The following is a 16349-nucleotide window of genomic DNA, read 5'->3' on the forward strand; positions in this document are numbered from 1 at the left end:
AGCACAGAACAAACAAAATGGAGATAGGCAAGCTACTAGATGTAAAGTTCAAAATACTGGTTATTAGTGTGCTCAAGGAACTTAGTGAGAACTTCAGGAGCATAAAAAAGACCCAGTCACAAATGAAGGATATACTAATTAAAATAAAAAACAATTTACAGGGAATCAACAGCAGAGTGGATGAAGCCGAGAATCAGATGAGCGATTTGGAATACAAGGAAGCAAAAAACAACAAACAAAAGAGCAAGAAGAAAAAAGAAAAAAATAGGATAATGTAAGGAGTCTCTGGAACAACTTCAAACATACCAACATTCACATCATAGGGTATCTGAAGGAGAAGAGAAAAAGCAAGATTTTTGAAACCTTTTTTGAAAAAAAAAAAAGATAGGAAACTTCCCTAACATGGAAACATCAGTGTCTTAATAATTCAACAACATGAAGAATTTTAACTGAAAAGGGTCTGTTCAGGTTAATTATCATCTACTCACTTTCAAACCCATAATCATCTAGTTTCCTCTTTCTGAAACAATTATCCCTTCTCCTTGTCCTTATCATTACCTTTGAAGTACATTTTATTCTTTTTATATTGCAATATTCCTATGGATATAGCATTACCTTCCAAGTATTATTTCATCAATACACTAACAAGTATGAGAAACAGTTCCAAATGCTTATTTTCATATGACTGTTAGTACTAATAGCTAAGAATGTTAGCAATTTTGGAAAGGCCTCCAGTCTTTGAAGCCAAAACACCCATACATAGATATTGAAATCAGCCAATGTGCATGAAAAAACATATTGTGCTTTTACTATTTTGTAAACCTGGTTACAAATAAATATAATTTACATATAGCCCTGCTAAACATGTGATAAAGTAAATATCTAATTTTACAGAAACCAGTTAATGCATTTTTTTCATATTAACAAGAATTAGGGTAGTAGTTGTTCCCTAAGAACTTGGGTAATAACATTTCTCTTAAACTAGTCATATCACACATCGTGAGAAGACTCAAAATGTTTTACATAAAATGATTCATTAACTATACTTTATTTGGTAATATTCTTAATAATGAAAAAAATGAACCAATTAAACTTGTGTCTAGTGAAGTATATAAGGGGCAAATTTATCAGTGTTTGCAGCATAATTGAATACTTGCAGAAAACAAAATAAAAAAATCAGAATACAAACAAGAACTAACTGATCTGTTAGTAAAACAAAGTAACTATAGAGTGGATGGAGCAAATAAAGATATGCTTTCATTTTTATAACTTGTTAGTAAAAGCTTTGTGAAGATTTATGCTGTCTAAAATCACATATAAAGTATTTTTTAAAATTTTAATTGATTTTAATGACAGGAAAGGAATGAAAAAGAAAAACAAAAAACACTGATTTGTTGTTCTACTTATTGATGCAGTCATTGGTTGATTCTTGTATGTGTCCTAACCAGAGATCAAACGTACAACCTTGGTGAATTAGGATGATGCTCTAAACACCTGATCTACTCAGCCAGGATTTAGAGCATTAGCAACTTTATAGCATTGTTACTTTCAAATTTAATTTTAAAATGCTGAATGGCTCATTTTCTCTTTTACATGCATTTCAAAGTTCCTATTGATGTATTTAGTTTCTAACTCATAAGCCTCTTCTCTGTTCCAACGTTTGCATGTTGTGATAGCAATTTTCTTTTATTTCCATAAAACATTCAAATTTCAACTTATCTCCCATTATTTCTGGTAATTGAACCTTTACTGAAATATTTATATAGATACTTGTGTCTCCATGCACTCTAAAATGTTAAAAAGAACAACAAAACCTTTTTTACTGAACAATTTTGTCATAAGTATTTGACCGTTATTGCCAGAAAACGTATTCTAAGGTGGAAAAAAAAAACACAAGATAATTTAATAATCATCATGCTATGTTCTCATATTTGCATGTGAAAATACTAACCAACCACTAATACATGTGTATCAAGATGAACACACAGGCACACACAAACACATGTGTATATTCTTTTCAGTAACAGTGACACGTTCATACTTGTTTCTTAAGTCAATCCTATTTATTAAGACCAGTACTCATGTTAGACAGACTTCCCAAGGCAATATATTTGAGTAGTTATCACGGATTTTGGAACTGGAATGACTACATTAAAATTGCAGCTTTCCCAGTCACTGGGCTACTTTTCTTTACTTTCCCTTCAGTAAAGTAAGGATGGCACGGGAGTAAGGGAAGCATTAGATGAGTTAATTTATATAAAGGACTTAGACCAGTGTCTGGCTCATAGGAAGTTCTCAATAAATACTGGTTATATATGGTTATAGCTGGAAATATTTAGTAATACAATCAGCTCTTTTCTATCAATGATTGTTTTTCTAAGAATCATTACATTATCCAAAAGTCTTTGTAAACATAATTGATTCAAATAAAAAAAGGGGTTTAGGCACTAGAGAGTTTGAGATTCACAATAATATTAAATTGTTTCTATCAAAAATTCAATAATAAAATTAGTGTATGGCTATAATTGAATATTGATAAAACCTGAGCCAGATAAATTTGATATTTGGTTGAGTGTTTTCATGAGAGGAAATGAGTTTCTTTTCTCACCATCATGATCATGATCAGAAGCAGTTTTTCACTACTCTTAAAACTTTATAATTACTCATCCTTGCTATAGTATGCAAAGCCCCAAATCTCTCAAGTAAGTCATATATTGTGTTAAAATAATCAGCAAGTAAATTTCTAAGTTCTTTAATGATCCCATTGGCACAATGTAAGTGATAATAAAATGTATTTCCTTAGTTGTTATGGGGAGGATTAAATAAAATAATGAAAGGTAAATTCTTTACCTAAACAGATTGCAAATAAGAAATGCAATAAATGTTGACAAGTATTATTAACAATAACAACTGAATATGTTCCCTGGTTATTTAATCACATTATATCTTGGATATAAAACCTCCAGCTAATGGAAAACTGTCTAAATATTCTGAAGGCAAGGAAAGGACACTTTCCTGGAGATGAAGTTAAATGGCTGTATTGATCAATTCGTAAGCTTGATTTCATGGTTCTATGAGATGTTCACTAACCGCACACATCTGGTCCCTGGCCCAGATCAACGCACAAAAATCTGACAAGCCCCATCTTGCCCCGACCTCAGCCCCAGACCTGGTTCCAAGGAAAACCACCACCGGACTTCTCATGTCACAGATTCCAACCTGTGCTTTCGAAAACATTGAGTTTCTGATATTTATAAATCAGGAAATCTTCACTGCCTCCATCCTTTGAGAAATTATATCCACCAACCCTGAGTATTTTTTGTCCCCGCCAAGCAGCGGCCAGTTGAGGCTGGAGCCTCTGTACCTTTGGGAGGGCGTGGCCTCTCCAGGGCTACCTGGCTCAACTCCTTTTCACCTGTCTAGCCTGCCTGTCTGACCGTGTAACACTTGCCTTTTTCTATTTCTAGATCGCAATTCCAGTATTTTCTTGCTATCAACCGCCTCAAGCCTTTTTGTAGAGGTGGTATGAGACATAAAAATCAGTAATTCAAAAAGGAAAAAAAATAACAAACTTACTCTAGTTTAAACAACAGATTGAATTACAGTATATAAAATATGGATAGATATGAATCTTTCCCTCACTTTTTCTAATGAATTAAATAAAGACCTTCCCTGTAACAAAAACAAAACAAAAAAATTCTTAGTGTCTTAAAAGAAGAAAAAATAGTAAAAATAAACAATAATACAACATAGACTGTGTACCTAAAGAGAGCAGGCATATTTGTGCTATCACATAGTAAGTGAGTAATTTCAGGTAAATTTCTTAAACTTCGTGTAACTTTGTCTCTCCTCATCAGTAAAATGAAAAATGAAAGGCAGTAAAAATGATTTGAGACCTCACCCAACAGCCCCCAAAATCTTTAAAGTTATTGTAATGATAGAGACACTGAGGTATTTATTCTGAATGTCAGTTAAATATTATTATAATGTATTTTCCTCGAGAGCCCAGTGATATCTCACTAATCAGTGACAGAACTTATGCTCATAATTTACTTAGTTCTTTTCCATTTGGATTTAAGCTATACTCAAGGTTACTACCTCAAGTATTTTCATCCAGTATACTCTGAATTTTAAAAACTGTTTATCTTTCTTTTCTCAGTAATATCTTATATTTTCCACAAGATGTCAAGTTCTGCAGACTGACCACAGAGTGTTAAATTTTCACAAAAGATGGAGGTACAAAAGCAACTAAGACAATCAGTTTCTGTAAATAAAGACAAAAAGATTAATATGTTTTATAAATCAAATGTGAATCAACAAAAATTCCAGGTAAACTATCAGACTAATTCTACTGGTACTTGAATCCCTTTTAGGTCTATTTTGTTTAGTTTGTTTGACAATCCATTTACTAATGGCTAAATTCACTAGAGTTACCAGTAACACTGATAAATTAATAAGAACTCAGAAAATTTAAAGAATTCCAGGAAACAGCTGCCCCCAAAATTCTCAATCTCTGTCTTTACAATACTGAGAGAGAAAAAAAAAAGGAAGAAAATTAAAATCAATGACTCTTTGAAACGAAAAGCATTTTTTTTCTAGTCTATATACTTATAAATTTAGTTCCTCCTACATTTTTGTGTTTAGAATAATTCCATGGTGCCCACCCCCTCACCCAATACTATTTATTAGTCTAAGCACTATACATCATTTAAAAGGAACTAATCTAAATTTTTTTTTTTTATTTTAGTCATTTTGTTTTTAATTTTAAGCAGGGTTTTATAATTTTATGGGAAATTAATCACATGGATGTCTGAACAGAAAATGACACTAATTTTCAGATTCCTATGATCTAATTCTCATTAGGCTCTGTACATTGAGACTATTCTAAAACATACAGATAAGTCTTCTCTTAAAAATAATCCACTCCTGGAAAAAGACAAGATGAATTTAAAACAAACAGAATGAATATTTTGCAATATAAAAATAACAAAAAAACAACATAAATGACTACTTTTCAGCCAATAAATAGAAATTTAAAAAAATGTATTTATGAAAATAGCAGTTCTCTTTCTTCATTTTATGACCTCTTTAACTCTTAAAATTAAGATTCCCAAAGAATACCCATTTATGTGAGTTATTTCAATTAATATTTACCATATCAGAAATTAAAACTGAGAAAAAAAAATTAAAGTGCATTGTTGCTGCAGCCTTGGCCCCAGCTAAGATGCCAGCAATTTTACCCATCATTGCTTTTACACCAACATGCCTGTGACTAATATGATGAAAAAAAGCAAAGATTATGTCAATAGTTATGAAAATAGTTTGGACCTTCAAACAGCACATTCTCAGAGAGGACTTAGGGATTATGAGTTTCCATGAATAAAAATTCAAGAATAGTTGCACAAAGGGTTGACACATTCAATGGTCCATGAGAGACCCCCAATACAATTCCCTTTAGCATTTACCCAAAGCTATTTGGAAATATTTGAATCACTTACTTTTCTTAAAGTATAGAATTATACATATATAACAGAATTTCATTCAAAATTAAATTAATAGAAACAAGCTCTACGATGCATTTTAGCAGGATGTTATCAAAATACAGTCTCAGAATTGTAATGAGTCAAAATATTAGAGAAGAAATACATGCCTTCCAGATAGGAACTGTCCGTTTTTCCATACTCTCTACATTCAGGCTTTGGGAACGGGAGTTACCATCTTTCCTTCCCTCATTCCCTCTTCTCTTTTTTTAAATAAACATGCGCACAGCAGTAATCCTTAAGGCACTGAGTTATTTACAGATTATAGTTGCCATGTCTATCTGATCCTTTTCACTGCAAAGAACATGGAGTCAATAGAACAGTCCCTGATACAAGAAATTGTTTTTGATCTGTTATAATTCATAAGAGAAATACAAGACATAATGTAATGAATATATCAAAGGAGCAAAGGAGAATACACACCTTTAAAAAACCCATGTATATACACACAGTTATTACAGAACATTTACTCAGCTATGTACAAAAAAAAAAAAAAAAAAAAAAAAGTGCCACTGGCATTTCTTCTTCTATTGCTATTGAAAGACTTCTTAACTTCACCAGGAATGAATACAACAGAAACAAAGATCTTTTGTAAACTGTAAAATCCCCTGCAGTGGTACTGATATAAACTGAAATATAACTTCTTCAGAAATGTGAGAAACAAGTCTCTCTCTCTCTCTCTCTCTCTCTCTCTCTCTCTCTCTCTCTCTCTCTCTCTCTCTCTCTCTCTCTTTTTTTTTTGCATGCCCCTGATGTGACAAGAAATGTAATATTGCTAAAATACTGCTAAAAGAAGCTAGATCATTTACTTAAATAGAAAAAAAAAAAAACCTCCACTTTATACATTTAACATCTCTATTAGACAGAAAACTATAAAGACAGATTTTTTTTTTAATGCCTAGATGCATGATCTTAGGTTTTAAGAGAATTCAAAATACAAGCAACACACACTGTGAGACAAAAGTCTCTTTAGAGTTGTGAGCTGGTGAAAAACAGTTTATTCTTGTATTATTATTTATTTACTATTGTATTACTTCCCATACAATCAGCTGTAAGTCTGCTTTTGCCCTACCCTGTGTTTACCTCCATGCCTCCAGAAGTAATGCTAATATTATTTTGATGTTGTCTTCCCTGAAAAACCCACTAAGTTTAACTTGATTTCAAATAGTCACTTTGTAGCCTAAGAAATAATGCACTAAGGATCGACATATAGACAGGAAACAGATTAGTTGGCTCTTGCATGGGGTGGGAAAGGAGACATGCAGATTATCACAGTGGTGATGGAAATACTCTAAAGATGATTTATGGCAATGATTGCACCACTAATAAATTTACTAAAATTATCATTATACATTGGATATGGGTGAATTATGTGGCACATAAAAATGCTTCAATAAAGTTAAATTTAAAAAATGAATGCATTGAATGAGAGAAGTTCGACACACACACATACACAAAGCATATACTATATGAATCCATTTATTTAATCTACAAAATGGGCAAAACTAATTTAGGGTGTTAAAAGTCAGAATGGGGCAATTATTGGGAAGGTGGGTATATTGCTGGGACAGGGAATAGGGTGGGGTGTCCGGAGTGCTGTGTATTCGTCTAGGCGTTAGTTAGAAGAGCTTAGTAAAAAGTCATTGAGTTATACACTTACAGTAGCACAATTTTCCTGTTGTGCTGATATATGCACTTACATATACATTCACTAATGCCTTTTGATATGCAATTCTATATAAAGTAATTCTGTTATATCACATATTTAAAATATGAGTCATCAAAAGCTGATGTGAGTTACCATAATATATGATATTCAAACTTTCCACGCTTACATATAAGGATTTCAAAAGAGTGTCTTTTATTGGCAAGGGGACAATAGCTTAAGCTAATTATCAAGGTTTCTTAAAAGCATGTGCAACAGATCTCTGGGGAGGACTGGGGCCATGGGGAAGGGTGGGGACTGTCCTCAAGCAGTGGCATAGTTGGAAGAGGACTTCAGGAAATTCAACACTGCACAGAACACCAATAGGCTTATGAAGCCATGATGAAAAAGCTTGGGAGAAAGGTAACTGAAGGCACTCTGTTCCCTTGTATTCTGTTGGTGTTAATCCACTTACGTATCTAACATCACCTTCGTATTTTCTGGTTTCACTAATGCTGTTGTCTTTTAAGGACCAGCTTACCACACTTCCTCTCCACAAATGCTTCTAAATATATAGCTGGAACAGCATTCCTTCTTCTTCTTTTTTTTTTAACTCTTCAATAAATGTAAGTAAGATAAAAATAAAATATTGAGCAAATGATATAGTTGTTTGTTATTATCTGCCCCAGAAAACAATAATTTTGGAGGCAGAAACCATGTCTGACTTATATATCAACCATACTTTAGAGTAACTATCATGGTGCACTGCTTTATCATTGACTTTCAAGTGTTGGTGGAGTTAAAAATGAAAATATATTCATTAATACGTAAAGATAACAGAAAACTCCGCAGCTTAATTGAAAATGCAAAATTTCTGCAGTTACTAGTTGTGAACATTTTGACATTTAGGTTCCAAAGTTATATGAACTATTTTTTTAAACCCTCTGAGGTGTGCAAACATAAAGTAAAAATAAATAAAAATCACTCAGTTAATAGAGTTAAGAAAGTGTAAGTGACAAATATGGAAAGTATATTTTTTCATTCATTTACACACCATTATACATCAAAAGCTATTGCTAGATAAGACAGAAAGTCTGGCCTCTAGAAGCCTACCCCTTACCTTAGACAAGGCAACTGTCTAAAATGTGATAATATAGGTTTATAAATGTTTAGATGCAATAAAGATGGATGTAGATGATAATGGGTGAGATTAGAAGTTCTGAGAAGGACAAATAAATGTGTTCTGGCAGTTTAACAAGTCGTCTTGCAGGACAATGTTAAAAAGCTGAAGCACAGGGAATCTGTAAGGGGTGGGGCAGAATGGCAGGAGAGCACACCTGGATTTGAGAACAGGAGATGCAATCTGAAAAGCAGGGAGAAAGCTGACTTCTCTGGAAATGTACAAATAAAGTGTCACTACTTTGTGATTCAAGTCCGCAATTTTTCACATTTAACTAGCATGTTAGCGCACACTTTTATTTATGCATTCATTCAATGTCTATGCAAACATCTGCATATTATGAAAATGTTTCATGTCTGTCCTTGCCTGTGACATTTGTCTGATTTATGAGGCTGAAACAAGTTATGAAGCCTTTTTAACAAGGTTATGCAAGGATACACAAATAATTTTTTATTAATAATCCTCCCACCTAGAGACACGTTTAAAATGTTTAGAACCTGATACAGTATATATCTAGATAGAGTAAATGAAAGAAAACAAGGGCTAATCTCTTTTAAAAAAGATGTTTGCCATTATGATTTAAGTTCAAATGCATTAAACTCTCCATATCATAATTAGTAATTATTAGCATTATTTAACACTTAGTCATTGGCATGACTGTGAAAGTTCATTATAAAGCAGCTTAAGTGGACATGGTGATTCTATCTCTTGGGGGATTAAAAGATGGAACCCAATTTCTTCTCTCCGAATGTCAAAAGCATTTATTTTGGACAAGTGTAAATATATTTAATAGTCCAAATACAAGCAAGGAGCTTGATTCCAAGGAGAAATAAGCAGAGTTATTCCAGTTAAGTGACAATTCTTACTTGAGAACCACCAGGAGGGCTTCCACAAATGATTTACTCAGGGTGCTTACAGCAATTTTACTCTGCAGATTTGTCATTTTATAGCTGCATCCCATATAATTCAGTAGCTCCAGAGGATTTTTTTTGCAATAATTATAAGATTAAGGGCTTAAATGGGGAACCATTAATAATATCAATGAAAATATTAAAACAATTTCAAAGACAATCATATAGTGATCAAAAGCCTTGTGAAGTTAATGCTTCTTTTACATTTTAAATGAAAACCTAATCACAGAGAAGCAGAATCTCCTCCTCAACCCACACTCCAAATGGATTTTAAAGTTTGGTGATCTGACAGAAGCAATGTACCCATTCCTTGCTACTCATGGAAAACTACTCCTGAAAGGTCATTACAATATCTACATGAAATAAAATGATTAGACTTCTTTTAGGCATAACATCAGAGAATGTAACCATAGTTGGTATATGTCAAATATATAACAATGAGAGAGATACACAAGAAGAACCAAATGAAACCAATAATATCAAATAGTATCTATAACTTTAAAATCTTATTTCTTTTAAACACTCATCTTAGCATGAGCCAATATTTAAAGAGTAGACAAAAGACCTCAGATTTTCCCAGAGAGATCACTATCCTTCATCTCACATATTTTGATTATCAAAATCCTAGCACATTATGATTTAATTTATTAATTGATATAACAGTGATTATAAAAATAAGATATTGACTCTACCAATTTATTCATCACATACAGACATAGGATTTTAAGTATATCAAGAATACAAAAGTTAAAAATAAGACAGGCTTTCTTAAACACAAGAAAGATAATCATTGAAACCTATTGTTTTTACTTTTATACTTCAATTTGTTTATTTTTACACGCTATGATTTCCCCCATATTTTAAAAAATCTTTGAACAATAAAAGAAAATAAATGCCTAATTAAAAAATCTTAATGAAGGAAACAAATTCACTAAACAAATTTACTAAATAAAATAACTGATTAATTATTTAAAAATTACTTTGTGACCAAGTGTTCAGATACCAAGACAAGAGGGCTTAGATTAAATGGATGACTTCATCTCTGATTTCTGAGAAATCATAGTAGTAGTAAACAAATACTTAAAAGTATTTAATATTTATAAATTTATCAAAAATTAATACAATTTAAATTTTCTATAGTATGAATCACTATTGACCAGTCTCTTTAGCATTGAAGATCTTTTCATAATCCAGTGATGTACTATGGAAACTTAATTTATACTATTTTAATATGATAATATTTTAGAAAGCTTAAATGTATTAACTTATATACTAGTTATTAAAAAAATAACCTTTTTCATTGTTTCCAAAGCCAAATAACTTTGAATCAAGCCTTTTAGTATACTATATTTTGATTAAAGTTAAAAAAAATTGCCTGTTAATTTATTTTTTATTGTCATCTTCCTATGCTGATAGAAAATAATTGTTATCAGTAAGATAAGTTTTCTGTAACTTCTGGAGAAAATTATAAAATTCTGTTTTTAGTAACTGTAAAATGTAAATTTCATTTCTCATCTAATGAACCCAGTTCTAGAGAATACACAGTAGACACAAAACTGAGTAAATAACTTAATGAATTTTTATAATTCCCCAAAGGCATTTATAATTCTAATTCTATCATTTCAGTGATATGAGATATAGTTTGATATTGAAATAGTACTTCAAATTATCTTAAAATAACACAATACTATGTTCTTGCCTATACTGAATATGTTATATAGATGCATATTGAGAGTTTATATTAAATGCACAAAGAAAAGAATACTAGAATATATTCTTGTGTGTGGTGTAAGAAGGTGATCTAGTTTCATTTTTCTGCATGTATCTGTCCAATTTTTCCAACAATATTCAATAAACTGTCTTTAGCCCATTGTATGTGCTTGCTTCCTCTGTCAAATAATAATTGACTATAAAGGTGTGCCTTTATTTCTGGGCTCTTTATTCTGTTCATTGATCTATGTGTCTGTTTTTACGCCACTGCTATGCTGTTTTAATTACTATAGCCTTATAGTACATTTTGATATTAGGTAGCATGAATCCTCCAACTTTGTTCTTTCTAGAGATCACTGTTGCTATCCACAGCCTTTGGTGGTTCCATAATTTTTTTTGAAATATTTGTTCTAGTTCTGTGAAATACAAAGTTTGTATCTTGATAGGAATTGCACTGAATCTATAGCTTGCTTTGGGTAGGTAGTATAGACATTTTAATGATGCTAATTCTTCCTATCCATGAACATGTTAGTGCTTCCACTTATTTGTAACTTCTTCAATTTCTCTCTTCAGTGTCTTACAACTTTCTGAGTACAGGTCTTTAAGAATAAATTCAGAATGGATTAAAGGCTTAATTGTTATACCCAAAACCATAAAAATTCTAGAATAAAAACATAGGCAGTAAAATATCAGACATTGTTTGTAGCAATGTTTTGTTAGTATATCTCTTCAGGTAAGAGAAACCAAAACAATAAAATAAAATTTTAATAAATGGGACTCATCAAACTAAAATGATTTTCACAACAAAAGAAACCATAAACAAAACAAAAAGACAACCCATAGAATGGGAAAACATATTTGCTAATACATATGATAAGGGGTTAATATCCAAAATGTATAAAGAACTTATAGAACTCAACACCAGCAAATCAAAACATCCAATTAAAAAATGGGCAAAAGTCCTGAATAGACACTTCTACAAAGAGGACATACAAAGGACCAACAGATATATGAAAAGATGCTCAACATCACTAATTATCAGAGAAATGTAAATTAAAAATCACAATGTATTATCACTTCACATCAGTCAGAACGGAAATCAATAAATCAACAAACAACAATTGCTGGCGAAGATGTGGAGAAAGGGGGAACCCTTTTTTACTGTTGGTGGAAATGCAGATTGATGCAGCCAGTGTGGAAAGCAGTATGGAGTTTCCTCAAAAAATTAAAAATGGAACTGCCTTATGACCCAGCAATTACACTTCTGATAATTTATCCAAAGAATCCAAAACACTAATTTGAAGGAATATAACTGCCCCTGTGTTCATTGAAGTGTTATTTATAATCATCAAGATTTGGAAGCAGTCCAAGTGCCCCTCGGTAGATGAGCAGTTAAACAACTATGGGACATTTACCCAATGGAGTACTACTCTGATGTTAAACCAAAAAAAAAAAAAAGAGAGAGAGAGAAAATTTTACCCTTTGCAACAGCATGGATGGAACTGGAGAACATTCTGCTAAGTGAAATAAGCCAGTCAGAAAAAGACAAATACCACAGGATTTCAGTCATATGTGGAATCTAATGAACAAACTGAACTAACAAGCAAAATAGAAACAGACTCAAGGATAGAGAGCAGGCTGACAGCTCTGGGGTGGGGTTAAAGCGTGGAGGGATCATCGAGTCAAAAAGGAAAAGGACTCAAGGACACGGACAGCAGTGTGATGATTGCTGGGGGCAAGTGGGGGTAATGTGGGGAGGTGGAGGAGCATATTAGGGAGATAAGTGGTAATAGAAAAATACAATAAAATACACTTAAAAAGAGTATTAGAAGCATCATACCTTTGGGACATAATCTTATAGGCATCTGGCAGATAGCATCGTATGTTCTCCATCTGAGCAGGGTCAGAGTCACAGATTTTGTCATCAGTCCTCCCGTAGTTGGCACTTTCAATCATGATGACATCGGTTCCAGGACAGCGCAGCTCTATGGGGTAGCTCTCACAGGAGAGCTCTCTGCGGACCACAGCCATTGGTATCGGAGCGCGGCTGAAAGCTATGGGAGCAAAAGGAAGAAAGTAAGTCCTCTTCTTATGTACAGAGAAACTATATATGTATTTGCTTGCCTAGTGTTTGGGGTAAACCAATACCAAAATATAAAGCTGTTGCAATGCATAGTTTTAATTAAAATAGACTTTATCTCTCACTTCAGTAACTTCATAGTTATTATTTATTCTAACAACAGTTATTTCATAAAAAAAGAAATTTAACAGTATTTTTCCTTATACATGGAAAAACATCACTCTGAATTTTCTAAAACTTTAGCTGGCTTGTTAAGACTATATAGAAATATCTAATTTCTTGAGTAAGATTCTCAGATAAGCCTTGGGGGTATTGTGTGTGCATTTTTTTTATGGAAACCATTACCAAAAAAATCGCACTGTTCTTGAGTTTATACATATATTTAGTTACATAAAGTATCCCATTTCAATTTTAAAACACAATTATACACAATTATATAGTTTTAACTAATAGCTAATATGTATACTTAGTGATTTAATTATAAAAATAATGTTCTTTATTTAAGGAGATGTGTATGAAAAAATAATTTCCTTTAGTTTCCTCCCCACACCTTTTCCTAAAGGTCAAGAGGTAACTGGTTAACAATGTGATAACCTGCTTATTAGGCATTTCCACAGGAAAGCAAATAGACATTAGATGTTTCCTCCCACCGCTCTTTTGTTTTTACTGGAGTAAATTTTGCTAATATTGTTTCACATTACACATATTGTTTCATACCTTAATTTATTTTATTACTTAATTTAATACTATATGATGAAAATGTTGTCATTTCTATATTGCATCCCTCATGTAGAATGGCTATTTTATTTACAAATATAAAACATTGCTTAATCTGTCTCATGATGATAAATATATAGGAATATGCCCGTGTTTTTTGTTAAAACATCGGAAAAAAATATTAGCATATTGTGTACCATGGCTATAATATTTTGGAAAAATATAATTGTCAAGATATATTTAATGATATATTTCTATAAATTAAATATATTTCAAGTTTGGTAAATATCAACAACTGGATGTCAAAACGTTTAATAAAAATGTACATTTTCACCAGCAGCACTTTCTTCTTCAAAACTGCATATTACCAATTCTTTTAAATTTTGCTAAAGTGGTAGACAAAGAATGATATAATACTCTTATTTTAATTTTCACTATTCTATTTGTACAATGAAAATATTTTCATGTTTATTGATCCTTCATATTTCTGAATTGCCTGCTGAAATTTATCCATAGTTACACTGTAAAAGATCTTCTTATATAAAAAAAAGTAAATTTATGCTTCATATTTGTAGCAAATGCTTTTTTTTTTTAGTTTGCAGTTTGATTTTAGATGTTTGCTGAACATATATATTTCATTTTTATACAGCCAACTATCTATCTTTTCATGTCAAGTTTTACAATTTCCTACTCCAAGACTGTGAATATAATTAGTATATTACTGGAAGAAAGTCAAATAGTTAATTGTAAAAGCTCAGCAAGACTTATTTTAAAATGTATATAAGTTAAATTCTAAGTTGTTTGCCAACAATCTAATGAAGTTTATTTCCATACAAGATAATTAATTTTAGAGATACTTATGTGATAGCTATACATTTGCATTGATTGTTTAACTCATTAATGTGCACATGCATTACAACATGTATTTAAATAACTGTGTGCAGCTTTTCTTATTTCTTATTTTTATTAAGCACGAAATTTGAAAGAAGAAGGGAGAAGAAAAAGAAAGAAATAAAAATGAGAAATTTTATTACCGTAAATATTTTCACCTAATAGAGAGAATATTGATTTAGTTTGTAAAATCAGACCTATTATTTTGAAATTGAGGATGACATTATTTTTACTGTATTTCTATATAATATTTTGGAAAAACTATAACCATACCATAGACCCCATGTATAACTTCTGAGCAGGTCCCTTAAAGTTCTCAAGCTGTATAGTCATTTCAGTTTTGGATACCACTCAACATGTTATTTGTTCTCTCTCTCCTTGTCTCTCTCTCTCTCTCTTCTCTTCTCTCTCTCTCTGTCTCTCTCTCTCTCTCTCTCATTTAGCACATTAACAGTGTTGATCAAAGAGAAGTAACATGATTAGAAGAGGTTGTAACATTATATATAACATAGAGAAGGGTACCATGTACTATTCCAGAAATATTTTGACTAAGTGGACTAACTCACCAGCCACTAATTTAAGGGGAGGGGAATTAAATAGTTACAGGACAGGTGAATCAAGCACTTATATATATCAAGCCATCAATGCTCAGTTCAAATCTGGTTTATACATGGGACTATTCTACATTCTGAAGGATTTACTCAGAGATAAAATCTGCAGCTTAATCTGCATTTAGAAGAGAATGAAATTGCTAGCCTGCCTTATGTTTGTTTGTTGTGAATACAAAAACATTAGCAAAACATCCTACATTTGTATTTATTTTGTTTTTCCCTTTACACTTTGTTTACTCCAAATTATGAATTTTTAAATAAAATTAAATCTGCTCGGGAAAAAATTTTAAAGGTATCGATAAGAAAATTCATGTCATAAGGCTATTTTGAGGTTTACATAGGTAATGACAGAGAGTATATCTGATCTCTATTTATAAACAAAAATTATATCATTTGATGATTGGTTTAATGTGAGGATAAAAGAGAGGGAGACAAGGATGACTACTAGGTATCTTGCTTAAGTAAACAAATGGTTGGATGATAGTGTCATAAACAAAATCTGGACAGAAGTTGACTATAAATCAATGATTCAGAATGGAGTTTTTACAAATTTGAGAATTTTAAGTTAGTACTTAAAACCAGAGAAGAAGATAAGACACCTATGAGAGAGAAGAGATTTTATTAAGAAGGCCCATTAAGCAGTTTTAAATTATGTTCACAGTTCCTGGGTAGTCTTCCACTTGCATTCCCTGTCTCCTTGAACATGGCCTTTCCTTCCTGATTCTCTTCTAATGGACGCAGTGCTATAGAAGTGAGAGTGTGTGATTTCCCAGACTAGTTCATTAATGAGGAACTGCAGCTTCAGCATCTCTCTTGGATCACATACTCTGTGCAAAGCAAGTAACCATATCTTGAAAACACTGAAACCCCATGGCAAGATCCAGGCATAAAACTGACCCCTATCCTGAAAACCACCATTGAACTTGCAAGGCAGGTGAGAGGGCACCTTGGCAGCTAACCCTCCAACCACCAGAAAGACTTCCTTTGGAAAGCCGAGCCAGAGTGACTAGTTAAATTACACCCAAATTCCTAATCTAAAGTGACCACAGAAAACAATGAATGTT

At 32.0% G+C, this 16349-nt stretch overlaps 1 protein-coding gene across 5 annotated transcripts in view; it reads right to left on the reverse strand.

The window, feature by feature from the left end:
• ADGRL3 (adhesion G protein-coupled receptor L3) overlaps positions 1–16349 on the reverse strand; it is a 463877-nt gene that overhangs the window by 369692 nt on the left and 77836 nt on the right. For all 5 annotated transcript variants that reach the window (XM_090266824.1, XM_090266822.1, XM_090266821.1 and 2 more), the window contains exon 3: positions 12827–13040. In XM_090266824.1, the coding sequence (XP_090122950.1) occupies positions 12827–13040 (214 nt within the window). The remainder of the gene's footprint in view (positions 1–12826; positions 13041–16349) is intronic.

Source organism: Furipterus horrens, unplaced genomic scaffold (genome assembly GCF_987537825.1).
Source record: "Furipterus horrens unplaced genomic scaffold, mFurHor1.1.pri manual_scaffold_2, whole genome shotgun sequence".
NCBI classification, from domain to species: Eukaryota; Metazoa; Chordata; class Mammalia; order Chiroptera; family Furipteridae; genus Furipterus; species Furipterus horrens.